Raw genomic sequence first — 17,626 nt, forward strand, 5'->3', positions numbered from 1 at the left:
AAGTCAAACAGAGAATGCCATGGCACAGCTAGGATCTGTTTAAAGACACATGTATGGATAACAGGATGAAGTCAAACATGAGAATGCCATGGCACAGCTAGGATCTGTTTAAAGACACATGTATGGATAACAGGATGAAGTCAAACAGAGAATGCCATGGCACAGCTAGGCTCTGTTTAAAGACACATGTATGGATAACAATGATGAAGTCAAACATGAGAATGCCATGGCACAGCTAGGCTCTGTTTAAAGACACATGTATGGATAACAGGATGAAGTCAAACAGAGAATGCCATGGCACAGCTAGGCTCTGTTTAAAGACACATGTATGGATAACAGGATGAAGTCAAACAGAGAATGCCATGGCACAGCTAGGCTCTGTTTAAAGACACATGTATGGATAACAGGATGAAGTCAAACAGAGAATGCCATGGCACAGCTAGGATCTGTTTAAAGACACATGTATGGATAACAGGATGAAGTCAAACAGAGAATGCCATGGCACAGCTAGGCTCTGTTTAAAGACACATGTATGCATCCTTTAACCAGACCCTGCTCCCTCAACCCCCCTGAAAACATCTCCATTAAAACAAGCAAGAGAACAGAACAGGAGAGACCAAAAAGACAGAATGGAAGGCCAGAGACAGGTTTAAAAATATAGACTTCAGTTTATTGCACAATCGTTGCTGGAGACTGAGGAGTGGGAGGGCCTGTCTGTATAATGCAAGACACTACAGATGGACACGTAGAGAAACTAGACACAGGGAGATACAAGATGGCCATAAATGAACAGAAGCGTTGGTGAGAACACAAGGCGGGTCGATGAGGCACAGTAGGATGCAACTTGCACCCAGACATGGAGCAGGACAGACAAAACACATTAAAACACAGATTTCACACATGAAGTATGAGATCTTAAAACAGCTCATATATTCAAACATACAGGGTCCATAAATATACATTCATAACTGGTTTGTGCAACCCTGAACATGCAGGGTTTGGTCACTCCTAGCATGTTAACACTGTTGAGTAGTAAGTATGTCAGTCAGTCACATTGCCTGTGTAAAAGCAACGTCTAATTCTGGTATTTGTTTTCCACCAATGGTCCTTTGACTAATCACATCAGGTCTTTTCACATCAGATCTTTTTCAGAGTTGATTGGTCAAAAGATCAATTAGTGAAAATATCAGAACTGGGCTTCCTCTGCCAGACACAGAACGGTTGGCGGTGAGCCTTTATACGATACAATATGATGCCTGCAATAGACTGCAACGTTACAGAGTTATGTCCACCAGATGGGGCCAAATAAACAGCCATTCAATTCATTTACAAAAACCAAGAGAGACCGAAGACAAGGACAAACAGAGAAACAGACAGACCCTCAAGAAAGCTCCCTTCATCAAGAGGAAAAGGGCATTTCATTATCAGTACAGACAGTATCATAATTAGTACCAACCCTCCACAGAGTAATTGTATCAATAATAATAAGTATCATCATCATCATCATCGTATAACAATAGTGGACAGTTAATCCTTTATAAATAGTCAGAAACAGGCTAGCTGGCACCTGTGTACAAAAAAAAAAAAACATTACATTTTGTTAGTGTTTCATATATCATGTCATCATTATCATCATAGAATAGCAGAATATACAGACTAAAACAATGACCATTGGCTGGCCTGGTTCCATCTCTGAAAAATGGTACTGTTGGTGGGCCTGGTTCCATTTCTAAAAAATGTTTTTTAGTTCTTTCTCCCACCACTCTTCCCTCCCCTCCCATCTTCCCGTTTCCACAGTCTTACTCTTTTCTCAACCGCTCTTTAAATACATTTCACCTCGTTTAATCAGAGCCCACCCCAAGAATCCCTAAATAATCCCTACTTCTACTACTACTGCTGACTCTTACCTTCCCTCTGACCCCTACCCAGTGGCCTCTGTGGTGTGTGGCTCTAAAAGCCATGTTTCAGAGAGGAACCCCCTGGCCTCAACGTAACAGCTACGGCTATAGCACCCTGAGAAGTGGAAAACCCAGGGTGGTGGAGTCCCTTTGAGTAGAGAACTGACCCTTTTTGTTTTTTTGTGACAGTTGAGAAACACCACTTGAACACACATCCACTTCAGACAGTGTAAATGTATTTGTATCTGATAATGCATAGATATCCAGTTGTAATCAGAGGTATTCATACAAGCCCCCCCCCTCCTGTATCTTCCCCATCTTTTATTTTTATGAGGTTATATTTAATCGAGCAAAAGCATTCTTAAACCCTGGGTCTCTCAAAAACCCACACGGTTACCCATCTCTACAACAGAACTGAAAAGAATCCGTTTTATCTGGGTTCACATATTTGAGTAAATAGGTTGGATGTGGTTGATATTAAATACACAGTAGTACCACCCCTCAGGTCCCGTTTCCCTCGGACACAGAGCATTGTCTGAGGTGACATACAGGTTAAATTCCAGGTTCCTACTTCTGCTTTCTTTACTTTAATTACATGTATAAAAAAGTATCAGCGTTATATACTGTTTGCACTGTATGTATATATAATCTACATACATACATGTATTTACATGGACTTTAAATAAGTTTCATTACTGGTATTCACTTTGATCCAAAGCCCTTTTGAAAATAAATAAACAGTGCAGTTTATTTGATATAGTTGTATTGCCTCTGCTCTAGTCCCTCATATTCCTGTATTAGTATATACTGTATGTAGTATGTTCCTCTCTTAACACTCATGGTCCACTGCCCTGACAGCATGTAAAGCTCTTAGCTGGAGTGACTGACACATGACGTGTCATATGTTACAATGCACAAGCATTTGGCTAATACTAAGTTAAAGTCCTCGTATGAGACAATGACTTTCCGTTTGAGAGCTACCAACATGCATTAATAATCAGTTTCATTCAGTGCACTGTAATACAATTTCAGCTTATGACGATACAAGGGCCCATGGCTGTAATGTACTCACCATGACAGGGGTGGTTTCATAAGGGGGCTGAGAAACGGTTTAACACTAGTCAGGGTCGGGTTGCAGTCTGAGGCCTGTGTGGGAGAGGCTGGGACATTCTCCCTCACCCTTGACTCAATGTGAGCAAAGTATGTGCTACAACGGAGGCCCTCGACACATCATTTGGCAACTTGTGAGTGAAGTGGTTATTAGTGTGGTTATGTGTGAGTGTGTGCACTAGGTTACAAAAGTGCAATGTTACATAGAAACATGCAAACTTAACTAGTCCATGGGATGGCTAGGTTAAAGTTCCCTCAGAACAAAGCAGATTAATAAAACAAACCGCTTGGTCTCAACCTTCCACATAGTCAATCGTTGAACAAAATCTATAAAACACAAAAGTAATCCAAAAAGTAAACATTGTACTGTTCCTCAGAGCATAAACTCAAATGCCAGTGCAGAAACTAGTGGCAACAGTTTTGACTTTAAAGTAACCAGAAATAGTTTGCTCAGGGTTACTGGTTGTGAAAATGGTGAGAGGGTTAGGGGTTCATTCATGCTTGGTTGCAGTTGTCTAATGAAATACTATACGGCACAGGTCAGCTTGGTACTACAGTATTGTACCTCTCTAAGGGTAACAAAGTGCAAAGAGTCCAACTGGGCAATGTTATGTAGTAATAATGTCCAGCTTTGGCATAGAATGCAGTGCCTCATACCAAATCATTATCTGGCCTCGGACAGTTAAAAGCCTAGAAAGTAGCCTAGCTGTCGGCCATTTCCACCCTCCCAGGGGAACCTACTGGTTTCTAGTAGTCAAATAATAATAGTGCATTCTAATTTTAAAAACCCTCATCACAAACTGTCTCTCTAATACCGTAGAGTAATAAACATTTGGTATCTGTTTGGTGGCAGAACTTCCCTTTTCAGTCAACAAGATCCATCTTGCTACAAGATCCATGTAACTATTGTTCAGGTATTATAAAGAGAGACATCCGGTCTGTTTTAGGCATCTTCATTTAAGACGTTATGTACCCTTTTCATTGACTACAGTATGTGCCAAACATGATTACAATAATCAACAACAAAATATATTTTTTTAACTTTATAGTCATGAACTAATTCTAATAATCCGGATTCAAAACCAATTCAAATTCCTCAGTTAAATGTGAGGAATTGTCACTTTAAATATAGATATTGATGAATAAATAAAATGCACTGTCTCACAAGATTAATTGGTTAACCAATAATAAAGAGTAACTTCATGTAACTCAACAATAGCAATTGTAAACGTAAATAATCTGTCATGATCCCCTATTCAAAATGGTTATATTTTCAATGGCACAAAGCATCCAAGTTCAGTCTAGCATTTAGGCTATGTGGACTGCACTAAAAGGGAGGTAAACTTCAAACAAAATGAGCACTCACAAGCCAAGGAATGAACCCTTTCACCCATACCCAGTCACCCATACCCAGTTACCCATACCCTTCACCCAGTTACCCATACCCAGTCACCCATACCCTTCACCCAGTTACCCATACCCTTCACCCATACCTGACCACAGAGAGACAGACAAAGCCAGAGAGAAGGGAGAAAGACAAACAAACATGGAAGAAATAATGAGAGGGAGAATATCCTCTCTAATACACAGTAACTCAAGTAGTTCCATAGGACTCTGTGACGGGTCTGGGAGTGCTTTGTGCATTACTAGCATGTATGCATGCTACGCTGTGAGTGTGTGCGGTGTGTGTGTTTGTTCTAACGTTTATATGCTATGTGCTGCATAGGTTGCAATAGAATGACATCTGAAAAATACTTCAGAAAGAATGAATGCATCATTGAAGGTCCACTTTGATAAAAGACATAGGTTGAAATGGTAATTGACACATGAGGATAAGTCAACAGCAAATCAACTATTGCTCAAGTGTAACTTCACTTGCATATCATGATTTTTTTGGTAGACATTTCTATGTGTATTTCTGACATCAAATCCTTAATCTCCTTTGTGTGTAATCTTCACAGATCCTCTGCTGTGTGTGTGTGTGTGTTGACCAGTGAGCCAATTTCCAAATCCTTGTGTGTGTTCCCTAATATAAATAGCAACGCATGTATAATGGCAAGGTGGACACAGATACCGTATGAACATTCTTGCACATGTGTCAAAGCCTGCACCAATCCCTATTATGTAAAACACTTTATCTGGCCTTCCATGCACGTCTTCATGAACACCTCCCATCTTCCCTTCCCAAGCATTACCTATTGAAACAGCCCCCCGCCCCCCCCCCACAGAGGTCCTAAACCCTGTTCCCCGCTGGTCCCCCTCCAGGCAGGGTGGGGCTCAGTCTGAGGGACAGTGGTGGCTGTTGATCCAGAGCAGGTCATCCAGCACACCCCAGTGAAGGTAGAGGATGGAGCCCACCACCAGCACATGCATGATCTGGTGGCTGTTGCACCAGTAGTCAAAGAGGCCCGGGCGGAAGCGCTCTGGGATGCGCGAGATGTTGATGATCCCGCCCAGTACAGCCAGCGCATCCATGGTGAGGAAGTGTTGCAGCGAGGTGGGGCTGCCGCCGCCCACGCCCACCCAGCGCAGCAGGAAGAAGGAGAAGCGGAACAGGGCCTGCCAGGCAAAGGAGCGCAGGCGCCGCACGCTACTCCGCGCCGTGATGGCCGAGTAGATAGCGTAGCTGGACAGCAGGATGTAGACGAGCAGAGCCACTGTGCGGGTGAATGGGTAGCACAGCAAGGTGCTGTAGACGATGGGCAGCGCTCCTGAGGCAAACACAACACACAAAGTCAGAGGCAGTTAGTCATTGAACTACACCACAACAAATATTCCCATCCCAGAGAATCATGCACACAAAGCTGCCATCAAGGCAAAGGGTGGCTACTTTGAAGAATCTCAAATAGAAAATATATTTTGATTTGTTTAACACTTTTTTGGTTACTACATGATTCCAAACGTGTTATTTCATAGTTTTGATGTCTTCACTATTAAACATACAATGTAGAAAATAGTAAAAAGAAAAGAAAAGCCCTGGAATGAGTAGGTGTGTCCAAACTTTTGACTGGTACTGCAGGGTCTACAGTCAATCACGGACTACAGGAAGAAACCCAGCCCAGTCACGGACCAGGATGTCTTGCTCCCAGGCAGACTAAATAACTTTTTGCCCGCTTTGAGGACAATACAGTGCCACTGACACGGCCTGCAACGGAAACATGCGGTCTCTCCTTCACTGCAGCCGAAGTGAGTAAGACATTTAAACGTGTTAACCCTCGCAAGGCTGCAGGCCCAGACGGCATCCCCAGCCGCGCCCTCAGAGCATGCGCAGTCCAGCTGGCCGGTGTGTTTACGGACATATTCAATCAATCCCTATACCAGTCTGCTGTTCCCACATGCTTCAAGAGGGCCACCATTGTTCCTGTTCCCAAGAAAGCTAAGGTAACTGAGCTAAACGACTACCGCCCGTAGCACTCACATCCGTCATCATGAAGTGCTTTGAGAGACTAGTCAAGGACCATATCACCTCCACCCTACCTGACACCCTTGACCCACTCCAATTTGCTTACCGCCCAAATAGGTCCACAGACGATGCAATCTCAACCACACTGCACACTGCCCTAACCCATCTGGACAAGAGGAATACCTATGTGAGAATGCTGTTCATCGACTACAGCTCGGCATTCAACACCATAGTACCCTCCAAGCTCGTCATCAAGCTCGAGACCCTGGGTCTCGGCCCGCCCTGTGCAACTGGGTACTGGACTTCCTGACGGGCCGCCCCCAGGTGGTGAGGGTAGGCAACAACATCTCCTCCCCGCTGATCCTCAACACTGGGGCCCCAAAGGGTGCGTTCTGAGCCCTCTCCTGTACTCCCTGTTCACCCACGACTGCGTGGCCATGCACGCCTCCAACTCAATCATCAAGTTTGCGGATGACACAACAGTGGTAGGCTTGATTACCAACAACGACGAGACGGCCTACAGGGAGGAGGTGAGGGCCCTCGGAGTGTGGTGTCAGGAAAATAACCTCACACTCAACGTCAACAAAACTAAGGAGATGATTGTGGACTTCAGGAAACAGCAGAGGGAACACCCCCATCCACATCGATGGAACAGTAGTGGAGAGGGTAGCAAGTTTTAAGTTCCTCGGCATACACATCACAGACAAACTGAATTGGTCCACTCACACAGACAGCATCGTGAGGAAGGCGCAGCAGCGCCTCTTCAACCTCAGGAGGCTGAAGATTCGGCTTGTCACCAAAAGCACTCACAAACTTCTACAGATGCACAATCGAGAGCATCCTGGCGGGCTGTATCACCGCCTGGTATGGCAACTGCACCGCCCTCAACCGTAAGGCTCTCCAGAGGGTAGTGAGGTCTGCACAACGCATCACCGGGGGCAAACTACCTGCCCTCCAGGACACCTACACTACCCGATGCTACAGGAAGGCCATAAAGATCATCAAGGACACCAACCACCCGAGCCACTGCCTGTTCACCCCGCTGCCATCCAGAAGGCGAGGTCAGTACAGGTGCATCAAAGCTGGGACCGAGAGACTGAAAAACAGCTTCTATCTCAAGGCCATCAGACTGTTAAACAGCCACCACTAACATTGAGTGGCTACTGCCAACACACTGTCAATGACACTGACTCTACTCCAGCCACTTTAATCATGGGAATTGATGGGAAATGATGTAAATATATCACTAGCCACTTTAAACAATGCTACCTTATATAATGTTACTTACCCTACATTGTTCATCTCATATGCATACGTTGATACTGTACTCTATATCATCGACTGCATCCTTATGTAATACATGTATCACTAGCCACTTTAACTATGCCACTTGGTTTACATACTTATCTCATATGTATATACTGTACTCGATATCATCTACTGTATCTTGCCTATGCTGCTCTGTACCATCACTCATTCATATATCCTTATGTACATATTCTTTATCCCCTTACACTGTGTATGACAGTAGTTTTTGGAATTGTTAGTTAGATTACTTGCTCGTTATTACTGCATTGTCGGAACTAGAAGCACAAGCATTTCGCTACACTCGCATTAACATCTGCTAACCATGTGTATGTGACAAATAAAATTTGATTTGATTTGATTTTGATATAGATGACTTGCCTGTCAAAATAAAGGTTTAATAATAATAATAATACTTTATTAGGTACTTACTATCGTCATTATTTATGAGATGGGAAAATGTTTTTATTTTTATTAGGTTATGCATGTGCTCTTTATGACAAAGTGTGATATCAAACTTTTTCCCCTACCAAGTTACACATCTTGAAAGGCACCAAATTGCTGGAACGACCCACTGGTTATTGGATACTCAAGATGATTTGCATATATGTAAATTAAAAATGGATTGCACAAAAAGAGTGCGCCAGAGAGTGTACACAGAAAACAAAAGGCCGGAAGAGAAAGAAAGGAGAGAAGGAGATAAAAAGTTAGAAAGAATGAAAGAAAGAATGAGAGAGAGCTTTTAGTTGCTACCCAGAAGCCCCCCTGCTTACCCAGCGTGTTGATCATGCAGATGCCACACATGTCGAGGGTGAGAAGGGTGTGGTAGACAGGCTCTCCTCCCTCGTGGTTCATGAAGAGGTGGTAGAGCACAGAGCCCAGCTGGGGGGACAGACAGGCCAGGAAGTGGACCACACCCAGCCATGTCACACTGATCTGGGACCAGGGGAAGTTGAGCGGGATGAGGAACAGGAAGCAGAGCAGAGGGATACCTGTCAGGAAGGGGTGAAGGGGATAAACAGGGTTCGGTCAAATAGGCCTAAATCTTGCTGACAACTAGCACCAGATTTACCAATACAAAACGCTTGCAGTTTTCACTACTGTACTGGATAGTGTATTTTCACCTGTTATTATATTCCAATGAAATTACAAAAAAATTAAAATGTGTTATGAATTTCCATTCACATTAGCAATACGGCATAGCGCTACTGCATAGACACCTTTTTTCACCTTCCACAAGCTCTTGTTTAGCTTCAGCAACAATTACTGCTGCACTACAGGGCAATCCCACGGTAACAGAATTACACAGAGACTGTATGGCAAGCAAAAAACAACTATGTACAATGACTACTTTGACCAACTTACACACCAGGGTTCTCCCCAGGATATTTTAACAAGGAGGTGCTGCAGAGTACAGCCAAGATTTATGAACACCTGTAACTGCAATTTCCTGCAATCTAGAGCAAACAATGGCCTTATATGATAACAAATTAAGTAATAAAAAAATATTTTTTAAATGGTTCGGTCCTATAGACAGTGAGTCATGTGGCAGGCAAACAGGCATCCAGTTACTGTTCGATTGAACGCTAGTGATGACATAAGCTAGGTGACTTTGAGCGTGTGTTACGATTGTCAGCCAGTACCTCAGAAATGTGCCGGTAGGTGGCCTCCTGGGAGGTGTTTTTTACGCATGACAGTGTCTAGGGTTTACTGAGAACAGTGCGACAAACAAAAAGCATTCAGCCAGCGTAGCCTGGGATTTTTACGCATGACAGTGTCTAGGGTTTACTGAGAACGGTTGTGGGCGAAAACAGCTTGTTGATGAGAGGTCAAAAGGAGAATGGCAAGAATCGTGCAAGCTAACAGGCAGGCCACAAACGGGCAAATAACGGAGCAGTACAACGGCATCTCGGAACGCACAACTCGTCGGTCCTTGTCACGGATGGGCTATTGCAGCAGACGACCACACCGGGTTCCACTCCTATCAGCTAAAAACAAGCAGAGGAGGTTCCTATGGGAACGTGATCACCAACACTGGACAACTGAGGAATGGAAAAACTTTTCCTGGTCCGACTAATCACGGTTGCTGTTATGTCATGCTGATGGCAGAGTCAGGATTTGGCCTAAGCTGCATGAGTCCATGGGTCCTTCCTGCTGTCAACGGTACAGGCTGGTGGCGGTGGTGTAATGGTGTGGGGAATGTTTTCCTGGCACACGTTAAGTCCCTTGTTACCAACTGAGCCATGTTTGAACACCAACCACACCTTGTAGAATCCATGCCCTGAAGAATTCAGGCTGTTCTGGAAGCAAGAGGGGGGTCTGACCCGGTACTAGATGGGTGTACCTAATAAACTGGCCACTGAGTGTAAGTGCCTTTAGAAAGTATCCATACCCATTCACTTATTCCACATTTTGTTGTTACAGACAGAATTCTAAATGGATTAAATAGATGTATTTTCTCACCCATCTGCACACAATACCCTATAACGACAAAGTGAAAACGTATTTTTTCAAGATTTTTGCAAATTTATTCAAAATGAAATACAGAAATATCTCATTTAGATAAGTATTCACACTCTTTTGCTTTGACACTCCAAATTGAGTTCAAGTGCATTCAATTTCCTTTGATCATCCTTGGGATGTCACTACAACTTGATTGGACCACCTGTTGCCAATTCAATTTTTTGGACATGATTTCTTAAGAAACACACCTGTCTATATATGTCAGAGGTGAAATAATCCCATGAAGTCCAAGGAACTAGTACATCTCCAAGATTGTGATGAGGCATATATCTGGGGAGGGTATAAAACAACTTGTAGAGTGTTCAAAGTTTCCAAGAGCAGTGGTCTCCATTGGGAAATTAAAAAAAGACGGAACTATCCAGACTCTGCATAGAGTTGGCCTTCTGACCAAATGGAGCAACCGGGCAAGAAGGACCTTGGTCAGGGAGGTGACCAAGAACCCAATGAACTACAGAGTTCCTTGGCTGAGATGGGAAAACCTGCCAGAAGGACAACAGTCTCTACAGCACTTTAATGGAAAGTGTCCAGACAGATGCCACTTCTGAGAAAAAGCCACGACAGCATGCCTGGAGTTAGCAAAAATGCAGGTGAAAGACTGATAGCATCAGGCAAAATATTCTGTCGTCTGATGAGACAAATTTTACTATTTGGCCTGAATGCAAAGCGCTATGTCTGGAGAAAACCAGGCACAGAACATCAACCGTCTAACACCATCCCTACTGTGCAGCATGGTGCTGGCAGCATGATACTATGGACATGCTTTTCAACTGCAGGGATTGGGAGACTGATAGAGGGAACAATGAATGGAGTCAAATACAGGCAAATCCTTGATGAGAACCTGCTTCAGAGTGCAAACGACCTTAGACTGGGGAGAAGATTTACATTCCAACAGGACAATGACCTCAAACATACAGCCAAACAATGCTGGAATGCTTTCCAGCGTTGGAATGCTGTTCACCACCACTGCCCATCTAACTTCCCAGAACTTGAGAAAAAAAACAAATTCAGATGTGCAAAGCTGATACAGACATACCCCAGACGACTCAAAACTGTAATCACCACCAAAGGTGCTTCTGCAAAGTATTGACTCATGGGTGTGAATACTTATTTAAATGAGATATTTCTGCATTTATTTATTTATTTAAAACATGTTTTTTTTTAAACCTTTATTTAACCAGGCAAGATCAGTTAAGAACAAATTCTTATTTTCAATGACAGCCTAGGAACAGTGGATTAACTGCCTGTTCAGGGGCAGAACGACAGATTTGTACCTTGTCAGCTCAGGGGTTTGAACTTGCAACCTTCCGGTTACTAGTCCAACGCTCTAACCACTAGGCTACCCTGCCGCCCCATTTGCAAAGAAATGTAAAACGTGTTTTCACTTTGTCATTATGGGGTATTGTGTGTAGATGGATGAGAGAATTTTAAAAAAAAACAATTTTGAATTCAGGGTGTAACAACAAAAAAAAGAGGTATGTCCGGGGGTGTGAATACTTTCTGAAGGCACTGGGTTTTTTTTCTCTTACTGGGAGATCCCTGCACAGTAAATACAATTAAAACATTTACTGGAAAACAGTGCAGATGCAAAGATCACAGTTCTTTCCTGTGAAAAATCACAGCGTAATTCCGTTACCATGGAATTACCCTTAAACTACAGAGATGTGTTGTAGGTTGCTTCACTTAGGCTATTGGGATGTGCTTGGAGAGCAAAATCAGGTCCTTGAAATTTGATACACACATATCACTCTCCTCCACATCCTGCCTTCTTCCCGTCTTTCGCTCACTCTGCTTTTCCGAATGTAAAATCATTTGTCCTGGCCAGGTGATACAGCCAATGCAATCCAACACCACAGGAGGCTGGTGTGAGAAGCTATAGGAGGACGGGCTTATTGTAATGGCTGGAATAGTATAAATGGAATGGAGTCAAACATGTGATTTCCATGTTTGATAATGTTCCATTTATTCCATTCCAGCCATTACAATAAGCCCGTCCTCCTATAGCTTCTCACACCAGCCTCCTGTCTAACATCTATTTTGAGTTTGATCTCTTCTGCACCCCTCCCTCCATACGCTCCCTCAGCACGACTGAGCAGTACAACTGGACAGGCTCTCTAAGGCTGCATTTACACAGGCAACCCAATTCTGGGGGTTTTCCATTAATTGGTCTTTTGACCAATCACATCAGATATTTTTCAGAGCTGATCTGATTGGCCAAAAAAACAATTAGTGTAAAAAATATAATTGGATTGCCTGTGTAAACACTACTCTTTAGACAGGAGTTGCGTGTTTCTATCCAAAAGTATTCCAGCTGTTGAACCTATTGTGCAAATGTAGCATGTGGACTCCATTTGTGTGATCTTATTTGGTTTTCAGGTGCCATATATTACCAAAAATGGGACCTGTGTGACTTCACCAACTTGAAATATATAAATATATACATTTAGCAGACGCTTTTACCCAATGAGACCCAATGAGTCATACATCCGTATTTATGTAGCCTATTTTCTGAATGCTATTATGCTGCAAGAATATTGCAATAACCTTTTTCTCTGAATGACAAACCTTTTTCTCTGAACATCCTTTTTCTTTTAATTACTTTCTCTGAATGACAAATTGCATAGTAAGGGAGAGGCTAAGCTGCCTGCCAATCAATCAATCATTCCTGGTCTTAATAAAGGATTCCTCTTCCTTTCAGGAATAAATTCCCCCATGCCCTGGTGATCACTAATCCTGTCTGGTTCAATGACTGTTGGCAGGTGTGCTGTAAGTAAAATGGAAGGAGATGGCTGACACTAAAACTGAACACTCCATTGGTACACAAGCATCCTTTATACCGTAGCAAGTTGACTTCACTTGAGGTCATCAAGAATCCTATGCTAGAGACCATGGTTTCATATGCAATCTTGGTCACTTCAATCTGAAAATTAAGAGGATTTTTAGAGACACAGAGAGCCTTCTCCTTCTCTACCCAACACATATACTGAAATTATAAGAGTATGTGGGCAAATTCATTGTGAAGATCTCAAACTTGTTACCATACTTTCTGACATAATTACCATGTTATTACCAGTTTATTCTGTGCTGTAATGTACTACCAAGTGCAACCAAAACTTTACATGAAGCTTATTATATTAGTCATCAGCTGGTGTTGAGATTTGTCTTTGGCAACTTACTGTGATTCAACTAACTACAATAGCAAGCTGCTTGCTAGTTAGCTAGCCAGCTAACACTTCCCATGGCTGCTGTCACTGGTCACAGTACGGAGCGACTTCAGTGCCAACAGAAACTGTATTTGAATTCAACATTTTTGAATTTGTAATGCACAAATTGAATAAATAAATTTAACTTGTATTTCATGATTGAAAACTGAATTGAATTAATAGATTTAATGTTTAATTTCAATTTAATTCAATATATTTTCAAATTCAGTTCTCTAAATTCAGATTCAAAACCAGAAGCAACATCCTGGTACTTTGTCAGCAAGGAATGGTAGAAGTTAACAGAATGAATCAAATGTTCTACAGGTTGAACAGGGTTCCGGCGATTTCTGAAGCCAATGTGGCATGTTTAATTTATTTTTTTCCGATTAATTTGGCTCTAATATGTGTACCATTTTGGCTATAAGCTATTATGACCCCATTCCTGAATGGGACTCTCTAAGACTCTCTTGAATATTGTCGTTCCTTCTGTTCCCCTCTATGATGCACACAGGACACGCAATAGAGTGTGACAAAAATAAATGCAATTTGGCCCCATAAGAATATAGTTGAATTGCCCTGTCATAGCCCTTCTGAGGATAGCTTTTCCACTCCCTATTTAATCTTGCTCTTGTGACCTACTGGGTTTGAACCGGATCTCCAGCATGTCATAGACTTTGTTAGCCCACTTAGCTAAATCCCATATGGATGAGTTCAGGAAGCTAAAAAGTCTTCAAGTGTCTACAGCAAGGGCTCCTGAGTGGCGCAGGGGCCTAAGGCACTGCATCTCAGTGCAAGAGGCAGCACTACAATCCCTGGTTCAAATCCAGGCTAAATCACATCCGGCCGTGATTGGGAGTCCCACAGGGCGGTGCACAATTAGTATTGTAAAAAATAGAATTTGTTCTTAACTGACTTGCCTAGTTAAATAAAGGTTCAATAAAAAATAAAGGTTACTCATTAAAAGACTGTGGATCTTGGTTACATTTCACCCACATTTGACCTCATACTCACGGCACCAATATAACTGACTGGGTTTGAACTCAGGCCTACTGGAGAACAACACTTTCTGTGGCAAACAAAAGCATAAGAATCTGTTTACCACATTTAATGAGAGCACAACAGCGGTGGTTTGGTGATCCATGCATGTGATGAACAACCTTGACTGAGACCGGAAGACATGATTAGGTTCTAACAAATCCTGTGTGCCAGACAAGGCAACTTTTCAGGTCTCAGAGTACTCATCATGCAAGCATGGTCCATGAACCACCTGTTACACTTCAACCCCCTTTGACCTCCTCCTCGGAGAGACCCATCCAAGTCACAGAACCAATTCCTAAGCTTTAGCTCAGCAGGTTAACAAAGTCTTCACCCAGTCAGTCACATTATAATGAGTACCCTTGCCGGAGACTTGAAACTAATATGTCTAACATGTCAGACTAACACGTCTTCAAATCTCAGGCAAGGTTCTCATCACTTAAACATGGTCACAGAAACCACATCCATGTTCCAAGTTTTAGCTTTCAGCAAAGGGGTCATAATAGCTTGTAGCCCAAAGAGTTCAAACGCTAGAGCCAAATTCATTGTAAGAAGATAAATTCAACATGACACATTGGCTTTAGAAAACGCCTGAAACCTGTTTAACACAGAGCGCATGGTTCTCCCCAATGTAAGTGCGGTGCTGCGCCACCTTGTAGACTGGCTGCACCACTATGTAAAAAACATATTTTTTTGTTAGCATTTAATAGAGTATGTTTTGCTTTAGATTGGAGGAAATGGCACTTACACGTGTTAAAAATAAAAAGTCCAAAGGGGGTCACTGCCCTGCTCCATGCCTCCCCTCAGCCGTACTCTGCTGCACCACCTTGTTAAAATATCCTGGAGTGAACCCTGGAGCGTGTGATTCTATCTGTTTGTTTTTTTACCATTCCTTGCTAGCAAAGTACCAGGATGATGTCTCTAGTTTTGAATCTGAATTTAAAGAACTGAATTTGAAAAGTGAATCTGAATGCATCTGAGAAGTTGAATATATGAAACTTTGCTAAACTTGAAATTGTATTTTGTAAACTTAATACACAGACAATGAAAGCAATATATACCATATTTAAACTGAATATATAAATATTGTATTTGAATATTTAATGCAATTGAAATTGAATTTTAAAACGGAATGAAATATTCATTCAATTCAGTTTCAAATCATGAAATACAAGTGCAATTCATGAATTCAATAACTCAATTTTTGCATTACAAATCGAAAAATATAGAATTCAAATTCAATATCTTAATACAAAAATATTGAATTCAAATCGTTTCTGTTTGCACTGAAATCGCTCCATAGCAAAGCCTGAACTGCTCTGTTGCTAGCTAGCAAACCCACTCATTTACTTCTAGAGAAATTTAGCTAGCCAGCCAGCAAGTTATCTTTATCTCAAAATATTTAAACTCACCATGTGTGTATATGTTTCCCAGTTCGTTGTGCATGTAAAAAAGGCTTCTTATACAGTCTTGGACAGAAGATATTGGTCGGTATCCAGTCAGGACGTATTTGTTGAATTGAAGATGAGGAGGTGAATTCGCCCAGTCTAATAGTCTGGGTCCATTTAAAAATGCCATAGCAACCAAAATAGTTAAAACGACGCCGCCAAAAAAGTAAAATAATGACTGTACACCTATATACACATATAATAGAATTATTGCGAATAAAAATTTATTAGACACCATTGATCAAATCTGGGGGGGTTAGCTAGCTATAATGTGCTGCTAGCTACATAGCTAGCTAGCTCCCATTGCTACAGTACTGTAGCGAGCTAGCGACAGAAAATATGTTCTTTCTTTTCAGCACCACTACCCGGTGACAGCGTTTTTATCCCGCTGTTTGCTTTTAAAAACCGATACATGTGTCAACCACAGGGGTTGACAAGGACGAGGCCAACCACATACATGGTGTAAGCCCGTGGTATACATTACATATTACATTTGATTGCCGACATAACACCCAACATCTGTCGGAGGTTAGCTAACACAATATAATTCATGGTAGCTGCTAGCTAGTTACTCAATGTGTCGCTAGCTAGCGTACAACATTCCACGGCACATAGCATTAGCCATAGTTAGTTTATCTACACCGGTTCACAAGTCCAGTGGCTTTAGCTTAGCTACTTCCATCCGTCACCTTGATACCACTGACTACAGAGGAATGGGTTTTTAGCGGTCAGATTTCCAATACAGGACTAACGTTAGCAGGTCATAACGTAAAATCAGCTAAACGTTCGAGCACAATCACCTCTATTGTCTTTACAAAAATATCCATATTCTGGTTACAGCTAACTAACGGTAGCTAGTTTGTCACCGACCAACAACTACAGATGTAGTGCGATGGAACGCGTTAGCGTGCTACTGCTGTGATTTGCACCGGGAGATTTCAAACAAATATGGATAAGGAAGATGTCAACCCGACACGAAAAATACAGATTTTCGTGTCCAAATCTTTTCTTGTATTGGTACCCCCATTTCCCATAAAGATGCCGTCCAAACTCTTGTTAGATGTGACTCGTTTATTCACCGGCGTCGAGTCCCTCGCATCGGATGATTGATGCCCTGTACCGGACAGTGACGCTTTAATCCAATGTGGGTATAGAGCGGTACTGAAGAGAATTATTGCGGGGGACTGACAGTGGGGTTTTATGAGAAAACAGCACAAGGGAGACAGGGATACATACCTCACCAGTCACTGTCTGGTATTATTTTGAAATAATGTTTAATAATGGCTGGACCAATAATTAGGTGATCCTCTCTAGAATTTAGGAAACATGAAGAAGAAACAGTTATTTGTACTTTAATCTTACATCTTCTTCTATGTATTTTTCTAATTACTTTCACGTAGTTAACAAATATAGACCTACAACAGCAAAGTTTACTTTAAAATACATAAAAATGCGCATTGGATAAGAAGGTGAAAGGTTGACTGTAGTGCCAGCCAGGGTGGCGGGAGCCATGTCAATCAACCAGCCCTTGCAGTTTGCGCTCTATGTTCACTCTTCATTAGCCAATAGGAAAGCCTATAACATGAACACGCCATTACTAAACCAATTGGAGGGCAGAATTGTATTCATGGGTGTGTTCATGTAACATATTATTATTATTATTATTATTATATTATTATTATTATTATTATTATATGGGTCCGT

General features: G+C 42.1%; 1 protein-coding gene across 1 annotated transcript; it reads right to left on the reverse strand.

The window, feature by feature from the left end:
* Positions 1 to 5,262: 5,262 nt before the first annotated feature.
* Positions 5,263 to 17,070, reverse strand: paqr4a (progestin and adipoQ receptor family member IVa). Its single transcript, XM_024433784.2, has 3 exons — positions 15,887 to 17,070; positions 8,490 to 8,708; positions 5,263 to 5,719 (listed from the first exon to the last, which is right to left on the reverse strand). Exons 1-3 carry the CDS (start codon positions 16,158 to 16,160, stop codon positions 5,286 to 5,288), a joined length of 927 nt encoding a protein of 308 aa, XP_024289552.1. The 5' UTR covers positions 16,161 to 17,070; the 3' UTR covers positions 5,263 to 5,285.
* Positions 17,071 to 17,626: the final 556 nt, after the last annotated feature.

Source organism: Oncorhynchus tshawytscha, linkage group LG09 (assembly GCF_018296145.1).
Source record: "Oncorhynchus tshawytscha isolate Ot180627B linkage group LG09, Otsh_v2.0, whole genome shotgun sequence".
Classification (NCBI taxonomy): Eukaryota; Metazoa; Chordata; class Actinopteri; order Salmoniformes; family Salmonidae; genus Oncorhynchus; species Oncorhynchus tshawytscha.